Here is an 11,089-nt window from a genome sequence, read left to right as displayed (position 1 = left end):
GGAAGATATCCATTTTACAGTATTGTACATACACTTTTTGTTAGTTGCACAGACTTAAAGGACACATGAATGAATCAAATTCTGTTGAAAATACATTACCAATTGAAGAAGATTACTAAGTCTCTGTATGTGTCAGTCCTGTGACAGTCTAGTGACCTGTCCAGGGTGTACCCCACTTTTTGGCCATTGTCAGCTGGGATAGGCTCCAGCCCTCCTGCAGCCCTGTACCATGATAAGCGGTTAAGAAGAATGAATGAATGAAGACTAAATAAACAGTTCTGTATATGTGACGTTTGCTAATTTATTTCTGAAATTTACAGTAAAACTGACTTTTACATTACTCGAGATCCTCTGCCTGATGAGATTAGGCTGGCTAGCACATTATCTGTTTTTAAAACCCCTTAAATGCCGGTTATACTTTTGTGATTTGTAACTTTTGTGTTTTTTTCCTTTGCATTGTTGTCTTATTTCTATGCACTATGTGAAGCACTATGTAACCTTGTTTAGGTATGTGCTATACAAATAAATATTATTTAAATGTAGTTTTTGACATGGAAAAAAATATATTATTTTTGTTTCTATGGTTCTCGACCTTTTCGTTGCTATGTTGTAACTAGGGGAACAGCTTGGGCCACAGTTTATTTCCAGTCGGAAACACAGAGACTAATTTAAAATGTTGTCAAGTTATAAAAGGACTACAATGAATTCATCCATAGTGACAACAGACTGCTCAGTTTTATTTAAGATGAATACCAGTGTACATGTCAAAGATTTGTTTATGGATGGAAAATAAAATAAATGTGTAGCTATGTTGTTAGCTGCTGCCTAGCTCGGCATTTCCGCCAGTTGGTCCCATTTGGTCCCATTTCCGGTGAAAAGGAAAGGTTTTTTTTCCTTCTTTAAGGACGTCTACGTAAACCACTCCCAGCCTGCGCGGTGACGTCAGGGGGCGTGTCCAAACAGAGGACAGAGGGGACTCCACAATGGGAGGTTTGTGTTTTTCTTTAACATAAACTAACGCTTATCTTACAGTGTAGTTTAGCCTTGTGTTTCGCTTCAGTGTCTTCTCATTACGTCCAAATGACGAACATTAGCACAGCGGTTTCGACCGTCAAACGTTGCCTCGGTTTGACAATGACAGTGAGTAACGTCTCAGTCCAACTCCTGCTTCTGAAAAGTTCCTTAACATGACAGTTTCCCTCATGAAGAGCCTCACTTTTCGTTTTGCTGTCAGGAGAAGCGTTAAAGTTAGCTATGACCAAATGTTTCGCTTCATTCCTGTGCCCCCACACTCCTCTCCTGACACCGTTTGGAGCAAAGACCGGAGATAATGTCAAATTTCCGTTCAGTATCCTGTACTGTAAAGTGACGTCTCCTCTCAATGAAAGCCAGTCTGTTGGAGAAACAGTATTGCTGCTGTACTAATTGTTTTAAACTCTGTTAACAGATAGTTTCCATGACCAGCTGATAGAGGACAGCGCCTTCCTCAGAGCTGACCGCAGGCTGGACACAGACTTGGTGGACAAAATCATCCTGCAGCTCAACAGAATCTACCCGCAGATCCTCTCAGACAAGGAGGCCACCAGAGTAAGTCCTCACACAGAGTACCTCACTGGCTCCTTCACATTCAGACAGTAGTGGAAAAGATAAGGAAAAAGTGAAACTACAACAACACTGCAAAACTATGCTTGCAAAATATTAGTATACATCATGCAGCACAGTGACCCATGCCAATGGTGTATCATCATAAATCGCTTGCCTATTATTACCGGTGTATTCATTTGTTAGCAGCATTTAATGTTGCAGCTGTATATGTGCTGTAAATTCATCAATAATGCATTATTATTCTATAAACTCATAGGAGGTCTGTATCTGTAAAGTAATTGGTAGCTATAGCTGTGAGATAAATGTACACACTATTTCTCCCAGAAATTAAGTTAAAAATACAATAAGATGGAAACACTGCAGGAAAGTACCAATACCTTAAAAGTGTACATTAACAAGCATAAAATTACATGAGTAAATGTACTGAGTTAAAAATGAACAGCAAATAAATAAAACTATGCAATTATACAACACTCATTCGAGGAGAAAAGAGGAGAGTAAATAAATGTATCAATCAATAATTAAGTAATAACAAAAATACATATATACAAACATATTAAAAGTATTAAAACAAAAAGCCTCTCTCTCTCTATATATATATATAACCTATATTAGACAGATATGTTTTAAGTTGTCGTTCAAAACTGTCCACTGAGCCAGCTAGTCTTATATTTAAAGGCAGGGTGTTCCATATTTTTGGGGCGTTGTTGCTAAAAGAAGCATCCCCCAAAGGTTTTTGTAGTGACATTAAGAACATTTCAAAGAGCAGCTGTGGAGTATCTCAGGGTTGATGGAGGGACACAAGGTGATAGGGAATCTATTATATAGGAGGGGGCAGTGCCATTAAGAGCCTTACAAACCAAAAGAAGGCTTTTAAAATCAATTCTTAAACATACTGGGAGCCAGTGTAGGTTACGTAAAACAGGAGCAATATGGTCTCTCTTTATAGTTTTAGTTAAAACCCTGGCAGCAGCATTCTGAATGCTCTGTAGTTTTGCAGTGGCTGATTTAGGCAGGCCAGCGTACAGAGCATTACAATAATCATGACAACTGGAGACAAAAGCATGGACAAGATTCTCAGCATCTTTCTGTCTCAGTAGAGGTCGTACCTTAGCTGCGTTACGTAAATGATAAAATGCAGTTAATGTTCACAAATTATATTGAGCTTTGAAATTAAGATTACAGTCAAAACACACACAATGTTTCAGTCCTTCCACACTGAAACAAAGTTTATTGCAAGTAACAGGACAGTGTGCCGCAATTCTCCTCTCTTACCTGTAGACGTTTTCCTTCTACACATCTGTCTACAAGTCATTGAAGGTGTGCGTGAGCCTCTACATTCTAGTTTTATGTCACTGCATGTTAAATTATTTCTTCAAATCAAAAATCAACTCAAGTTTATTTATACAGCATGTTTAAAAACGACCGCAGTTGACCAAAGTGCTGTACTAAATAAAAAGAGAATGACACACAAATATGTAGCAATATAAAATTCACACGAATGTAAAACAGGATAAAACTGTTAAAAACAAATACTAAAAGCACTGCAAACAACTAAATGCTATCAACAACATGTACATTTTAAGATATCTCTCAAAAGTCTCAGTGGAGGGGGAGGATGTCATGTCTTAGATCTACAAATTATATGATGATTCGAAAACATTTGAAAGTGAATAAGGTAAATAATTCCCAAATAATTCCACTGGAGATGCTTCATCCTGGCCTGGGCAAGCTGTGTCAGCCAGCACTGCAGGAAAGGATATTTCCATTCCATTTTTCAAGTTGAGTGTTTCCTTCCTCGCCTCAGGCATGATGCAACCTGCCCCCTTCATCTAGCAACAGAGAGCTTCACAGATAAAATCTCCACTAAAGAGTATTTCCACTGCTGAATGGAAAGACTGTGTGGCAGCTTCCATTTAACCGCTAACATCCTTTTAACAGCAGTGCATGCTAATACACATAGCTGCCTTTGAGTGTGATTAAAGTTCTGCTCTGAATCATCATTAAGTAGCGTACATACTGGAGAGCAGCCAATCTCAACACTCAAAATTCCAGATACCCCACACGATGTGTAAGAAAGTCCCCAATTTAACTGTCTGTCATTGCCCTGATAACTACATGTGTTGTGATATTGACAGCTGTTATTGGTTAATGTATACCTGCAAGTTGTGTCAAACCTAAAAAAAATCCTATTATAACTGTTGTTATTGTTAAATAGTTTCGAAACTTGGACGTGCCTACAAGTGTTCGAGTGGGTGAGCTGCTGACACACCTGCAGAGGAAAGGAGAGGAAGCATGCAGGGAGTTTTACAGAGCTCTTCACCTGCATGTAGAGGAGGTATACTACAGCCTGCCCACACGGCTCCGCCTTAGAGGTTAGTCCCCAAAACCTGCCTCTTTGTATCATGTGTGATATTTAGAAATCATTTGTTGTGTATTCTACATTTTATTCCACACACTAAAACATATTTGTCCCGCTTCCAGATTCCTTAGATCCACTTGCACATCCACGTGCCTACCAACAGAGATATGTTATGAATGACAGAGGTAAGATGTTAATGTTAAAGAGTGTACATATATCAATGTGTGTGCAACATTCACTGCTCAAAAAATTTGGGGAACACTTGAATATGCTGCTGGGTTGATGCCTTCCCACGGCCCAAAAACTACGCTTAAAGTGTGTCAGGTAGTTTAACATTTAGCTCTCTTCTCAGGTCCCCTCTTCTTTCTGGGCTGTTTTGGCGTTGCGGTGGGAATGGCTTTACTCTACTACTATGGTGGTAAGCAGCCTTCCAGTTTTTAATTGTGATGATCAGATAGTATTTCAGATGGTATCAGATACTGGCTAATTGAAAATACAGCTTCACTTAATGCTGTTAATTCAGTGTTACAAAGATGGCGTCTGTGTTCTGCAGAGGCCAGAGTGACGGGAGGCAGCCGGGCCCTCGGGATGGCTGCGCTGGGTCTGAAAAAGAAAGCTCGGGAGGTTCTCATTTGGTACACTGAGATGTAAGGTGGTGACTCAGTCACACCAGGTGCTTCAGCAGTGTTGCTCTCAAGGATGCTACTTGTACCAAAGCACAGCACACTATCACCTTTCAGGAGATGAATACTAATTTTGTACACAGTTGTATATAGTATTTTGCTTGTGATCTAGAAAGAGAAAGATGGGGTAAATGCAGAGCTACATTTGGCACTGTGCTCTCATTTCCTCAGATATTGATAACTGTTTAAGTAGGTTAAAGGGATTGATTACACTTGAGGGATAACCACAGTGAAATGAGAATTAAGCTGTTGCTACAATATTTAAATGTGGCATAAATCAGGTTTTTATAATAGGATTAAACAAGAAAAACACTGACTGCATTAGTGACAAAATAACTAACACTGTATAGCAGTGATACTCAACTTACAGCCCAAGGGTGCAGGGTGACCAGCTGACCATTTTCCAGTTCACAATGATGATAATGAATTCAAACTGGGATTTGTTGGTTTGTTTTTGTACTTTGAATGTACATACAATACCAGAGTGCTAACAAAATGGATCGAAATATAGCTTGTTTAAGATTTAAAAAAAGTGCCAGAGGAGGATCTGGGGTGCAGGCTAAGCTCTGAATGTCCTCAAATCCTGCCCTACACCTGACCTGTGCCTGGCTGCTGAGACTGGATATTCAACTTATCTGATAAATATCATTAATGTTTGTTTATTAAGTGGCTCCTGGGCAGAGCAAGTTGAGTATCCCTGCTATATAGGATCCATTTTTATCTTACATTAAAGATAGCCCCCAATTCATATGTGCATTTTGCATCCAGGTAATAATAATTCTTGAATGCACAAAGCAACAGCCTGCTTTACATGTGCTCACTTACACTTTGGTGTTAAGACTCAATCCAGACTTATTACTCATATTTTTATTTAGTATTTTTGGACAGCACTCGACGCCTTTCTCTGCAGCATGCTGTGCTACTAGACATGTATTTGGATGATGGATCTGTATTCCTTTGATATTAAAATTCACCTCAACCCCTCTGTCCATGAGGCCGAGCTCCCTATAGAACGTCACCGCCCCCGTGTGGCCAAAAGTGAACACAGCCCCAAACATCGTCTGGCTTGTGTTGTTTCATAAGAGCTTTTCAAAATTCGGCTGATCATGTTAGACAAAAAATAAATAAGCATGTAAACGCGAGAAATAACATCGAGCATGTCCGTAAAGTGTTATTTTAAACCGTTTTAGACGAGTGTGCAGTCACGTGACTGGTTCCACCAATGATATTCCGCTCTACCCGCGCAGTGTATCATGGGTAACGGTACAAACTTACACTAAAACATACAAATGTCGAATGAATAATCATAAAGCTGAAGTATAAACCAGTTTTAAATGAAACTTATAACAGCTGTGTTAAATATTTATGATTATTATGACAGCAACCCGGAAATTGCACCGTAAGTGAAACCGAATTTCATTACTCGGTGTATAAACCCAGATGTTTTTCACAAAGGTAATCGTGTTGTATGAAAGGAGAGAAGGTTAGCACTCCCCTTGACAAGGATGGAATTGGTCCCTGTGGCCATCAACACACATACGGTTAAGGCATTGCCACCTACTTCGTGGCATCTCTAACCATGTTTTTTTTCACGTATATAACTTTATCTTTATGTGGACGCTGCCTTACTGTTAACGTCTTACGTGCTTACTCCAAACTACGTCTCCTTCTCTTGGCATGTACTGTGAGACCGGAAGTGCCCGAGTATTTCCCTTGTTGTTCCCTTGGCCTCTAGCATTTAGCTGCTGAATACTCACAGGATTACTGAAACATTAATGCTTTGTCTGCAGGCTTTCTCACAACAGAAGTACTCTCAGTTTGTGACAGAATAAGTCCATTTAAATGTTAATAAGTTCCTCGCCAGCTATTAGTAGATGTTACACCTTTATAGTGTGGATATTTCTTTGTTCTTACAGTGCCTTTTGCCAACTATTGGTAAGTTGGTTTCTTATAAGTCTTTTTTTAAATACAAAGTCTGGCAGTAAATGAATTTAGATGAATTTTTTCTTTAACGTGTGATATAGAGAAGTGGATTTGAACATAACCTTAACTATCACAATGGTGCTTTGTCAAACTGTATTTCATTGTGGTTTTCTTTATGGCAGTGGTTCCAAACTGGTCCAGCCATGGGGTCCAGATTTGTCTTTAGTCATTAGTTCAATGTCCACACAGATAAATATAGTCAACTACTTACTTGTGTTTGTCCATGTCATCGAGCTAGACTGCTGTCTCTGTTGAGTAGCTGCCCATTAGTTAGTTCTTGAGTCACTTAAGGTCCATCCAGAATGGACCCATGACCCACCACCATTAGGGAACCACTGCTTAATGGTGATTTAACATCAGGTTATCAGAAGCCAATACCAGAAATGCCTGAAAAACTTCAATTTGCTTGACTTTATTATTATTCTTATACTCAACAATTCTGTAAAATTGTTCCAAAAGAAAATACTTTTGATTTTTGTTGTTTGTGATTTAATGTCTACTCACTGAGTCCAGTGCCTGACAGTTTGTCACTCGTGTACTGTGCTGTGTAAAAATGCCTTGAATTTAGAAGTGCCATTATTTGTTGGATTGAGACTTCTGTCTTTTTATGATTTTAAAAAATAAAAAAAACGGCATGGTGATAATAAACAGGACAAGAGACACATCTTTATTACTTTTGTGGTTTATTTATAAAATTCATTTAAAATAGTCGTCACAGTGTGTAATACAAGATCATGTTGAAAAAGCTTTGTAAGTTTTTGGTCTTTAAAAAATGTGATAAAAGGCCTGAAAGAAACACAGTGCACTATATACGTCAATAAACAAACACTAGCATAAATCACTCTACACATCACAAACTATACTTGAATAGCACTTAAAAAACAGAGCATGTAAGGTCCATTTCATTAGTTGGTCGAGGTTTATAATAATGTAAACGTACGTCTGCCCACATAATAAAGCTGTTGTATCATGTAATGCCTCACGAGCAGCAGTAGGCCAGGCTGGCTCCTGATTCACCTACTGCGAAGAATGTCATTTGGATGATGCTGTGGTGATTTATTTCTTTTATTCTCCTAGAGATGTAGGCACACATGCAGGTTTAGACTGACAGATACTGACTCATGTTAAAATAACAGTACTAGAACATGTTTTTGTTCATGAAACATTCATAATGGTTGTGACTGACACGCAGTATATTGCTCCTGATATGTTTGTTCTGTAAGTAAAGGTAATAATGTATTTGCATCAGTAACCTGAGCAAGAAAAGAGGTAACAAACTGGGTAGCCACACAGTGAAATAAAAAGTGACCACACATTTGTCCATAGAGAAGGAAGAACTCCTTCAATACACACACACAGACATACACACGCAATGTCACCTGATCCTCAGGATGTGTCGGGTCTTCTGAAGCCTTGGAGGTTAGATTACAGAAAGGCAAGTGCACCTGCATGCCGTTTAATTTGGTGAATAAATATCCTGCTCATTTGCATAAATAATGTAGAGGTCCATCTGTACTAAGTTGATCAGCAGGCATCAGCCTTGTGTGTTGGGCCGCTGCACACCAAAGGCTGTGATGAAGACGTTGACCACCACTATGATGAAGACGAAGGCTGTGGCAAAGTTCTCCATGATGTTCAGCTTGTAGTGCATGCTCTCATCATTCAGGTTCCACTTCACTGACAGAACAAAAACATGTAAACATTAGTGAGTTTTGCTTCGTCAGTAGGAGTGACCTCCTTTCCCCACCAGGGGGCAGCACAGTGTGTCCTGCCAGCTGAGCAGTGAGGTAATCATTACTAACCACTATGACATAAATTAACAGCATCTGAGCCCTCAGGTGAATAATTAGCTCCTTCCTCCATTAGGACACTCCATGCCTCGCTGATTTAGACAGACAGGAAGTCTGTATTTTGAGTATTTAGCAATATCTTTTATTCAGCATTGGTAAATCTCCCATGACATAACTTTAAAAGTGGAAACAGCTGACGGCAGAGGCGTTCCTTCCTGCTGCAGCTCCCTTAACTCAGCTCTGTGTCACAATAGTATTCTCTGTTAGGATAAGATAAGGCTATAAGGGAAGAGGGAGAATGCCGATGTATGGGCAGTAAACTTTGTGCTGGCAGATTTATGTGCCCAAATAAGCGTAAATACAATGTTTGTGCTTGTGAAATGGTGAACATTAATGAATACAAGGCCTGTGATTGTGAATCACCCTTTGTACAGGGTGTCTACAGACATAAGCAAGTTAAATTTAAGACTTTTTAAGACCTTTTTAATCCCACCTTATAGGAAATTTGAGACCAAACCTGCGATGGAAATACACAAGATATATATAAATGTGTGTGTGGGACATGTGTATGAACTCTTTCCAAGTAAACACACTGATGTCAGTTCAAAATAACAGTAAGGAAAAATGACAACAATTAAGTGAGTTTAAGTTTAATGTAAAAAGAAAACAATTGCTGTCATAAACGCTATTTATTATTGCAATTCTTCTGTCTGTCCAATGATTGGGTTCGTCAGGCTGGAGACATTTTCGCGGTAATGTAACCAAAAATATTTAAGACCCATTTAAGACCATTTAAGATTTTTGAAGGCCTTATTTTAAGAAAACCTAATTCAAGACATTTTAAGACTTTTTAAGGACCTGTAGACACCATGTTTGTAAACTCTGGAGAACAACCTGAGAAATTCAAGTTTCTAAAGTTTGTAAATTAGTAGAATTATTTGTAGTCGTAGAGCAAAGCAACCATGTTAAAATTAAATTTGTGCATAAATTATATTAATTCAATTCAATTCAGTAGACTTTATTTGTCCTGAAGGAAATTCATGTGCCAGTGAATGCTTCAAATTACTTAAGTACAGTAACCACAATTTAATGTTCGCAAACAGCGACAAAAGCGTCATGGTGATGCAGTGGTTAGCATTGTCGCCTCACAGCAAGACAGTTCCTGGTTTGAACCCAGGGTGCGGAGTTTGCATGTTCTCCCCCTGTCAGCATGGGTTTTCCCTGTGTGCTCCGGCTTCCTCCCACAGTCCAAATACATGCAGGCTAATTGGTGACTCTAAATTGGCCGTAGGTGTGAATGTGAGTGTGAATGGTTGTCTGTCTCTATGTGTCAGCCCTGTGATAGTCTGGTGGTGACCTGTCCAAGGTGAACCCTGCCTCTCACCCAGTGTCAGCTAGAATAGGCTCCAGCACCCTTGCAACCCCCAACAGGATAAGCAGTTTTGGAAAATGAATAAATGAAAGTCAGGGTCACTCACAGAGTATTAAATATCTTAAATTAATAATAAGAATGACATAAAAGAACTGCTTTCGTCAGCATCTGGATAAAAATTACGAGCAGTTGTCAGTTGTGTTTCCATTCTTGGGAGTTTTGGCTCTGATTTTTGCTGTAAAAGCAAAAAAGTTATTCTTGTAACATACTGTTGCTGTGTCACAGCAGTGTCACAGAGCGTGGATGGTTTGATTACTCAATGTAACACACAGTTTCTGCTTTGAATTTACACAGTGATGCAGCAGAGGACTAAAACAACACATACTGTACATTTCACTGTAAATCCTCTCATTTGTGAATGCTAAAGTTTGACAAACAGAAACAAGGAGGCGGGGCGTCGGTGGTTTAGTGGGTAGAGCAGGCACCCCATGTACAAGGCTGTTGCCGCAGCAGCCCAGGTTCAAATCCAGCCTGTAGCCATTTGCTGCATGTCATCACCCCTCTCTCTCTCTCCCCCTTCACACCTAGCTGTCCTGTCCATTAAAGGCAAAATGCCCAAAAAATATCTTTAAAAAAAAAACAGAAACGAGGAGGCTCCACACTTACCAATAAAGATGAGCAGAACTCCCACTACGATCTGTAGTATGAGGGAGATGCTAATGAGCGTGATGAGGGGCACGTAGAAGCTGAAGTCTGGTCCTTGCTCCATCACGGCCTTCAGCTGTGAGGCATTAGCCATCAGCAGAGCCACATCCAGCATGCTCTCCGCTGCACTCTTCTTATTGGCATAATGGTTCATGTTCAGAGGTTCCTGCTGCCTCCTCCAGGGTCTCCGCAGCGGGACCTGAGTGCAAACACAAATCCTGACATTAGCATGACACAGAGAATGACTCATAAGTGACAGGTAGAAAGGTATTACTTTAAGAAGCTCGGTCAGATTTATAATTATTAACCTTTTATTAATGTCTCAATGTAAAGATATAATAATTAGATGTAAATAGTTTTGTGAGGTAATGTCTCCACATAGCCCTCATCTAACTTAAAGGGACAGTTCACCCCAAAGTCAAACTACACATTCTCCTATTACCTGCAGTGCTATTTATCAGTCTAGATTGTTTTGGTGTGAGCTGCCAAGTGTTGGAGATATCAGCCGTAGAGATATAACAGAACTAGATAACACTCAGCTTGTGGTGCTCAAAAATATACTTAGAAACTCAACAGCAATGTCTCTTTC

The 11,089-nt window shown here is 39.5% G+C and overlaps 2 protein-coding genes and 1 non-coding gene across 3 annotated transcripts in view; 2 read left to right on the top strand and 1 right to left on the bottom strand.

The window, feature by feature from the left end:
• Positions 1-934: 934 nt before the first annotated feature.
• On the top strand, positions 935-7,297 carry card19 (caspase recruitment domain family, member 19). Its single transcript, XM_049593298.1, has 6 exons — positions 935-990; positions 1,448-1,587; positions 3,824-3,980; positions 4,090-4,152; positions 4,320-4,385; positions 4,521-7,297. The coding sequence occupies exons 1-6, from the start codon at positions 984-986 to the stop codon at positions 4,616-4,618; spliced, it is 531 nt and encodes a 176-aa protein (XP_049449255.1). The 5' UTR covers positions 935-983; the 3' UTR covers positions 4,619-7,297.
• On the top strand, positions 6,112-6,239 carry LOC125898264 (U6atac minor spliceosomal RNA). Its single transcript, XR_007450610.1, has one exon. It is a non-coding gene; the product is annotated as a U6atac minor spliceosomal RNA (small nuclear RNA).
• Positions 7,298-7,305: 8 nt separating the features above from the next.
• The window catches only part of LOC125898145 (ninjurin-1-like), a 28,432-nt gene continuing 24,648 nt past the window's right edge, over positions 7,306-11,089 (bottom strand). The window contains exons 2-3 of the mRNA XM_049592205.1: positions 10,462-10,699; positions 7,306-8,310 (exon numbers count right to left, since the gene is read on the bottom strand). Coding sequence (XP_049448162.1) covers positions 8,168-8,310; positions 10,462-10,699 — 381 coding nt within the window. The 3' untranslated portion in view covers positions 7,306-8,167. The remainder of the gene's footprint in view (positions 8,311-10,461; positions 10,700-11,089) is intronic.

The sequence above is a fragment of the Epinephelus fuscoguttatus genome, linkage group LG1, assembly GCF_011397635.1.
Source record: "Epinephelus fuscoguttatus linkage group LG1, E.fuscoguttatus.final_Chr_v1".
Taxonomy (NCBI): Eukaryota; Metazoa; Chordata; class Actinopteri; order Perciformes; family Serranidae; genus Epinephelus; species Epinephelus fuscoguttatus.
This window is presented reverse-complemented; position numbering and strand designations above follow the sequence as displayed.

What these genes read in the sequence shown, in the direction of transcription:
- card19 (XM_049593298.1), top strand. An exon ending in CAGACAAGGAGGCCACCAGA is followed by an intron (nt 1,588 to 3,823) that starts GTAAGTCCTCAC and finishes ATTGTTAAATAG; the next exon opens with TTTCGAAACTTGGACGTGCC. An exon ending in TTTACTCTACTACTATGGTG is followed by an intron (nt 4,386 to 4,520) that starts GTAAGCAGCCTT and finishes TGTGTTCTGCAG; the next exon opens with AGGCCAGAGTGACGGGAGGC.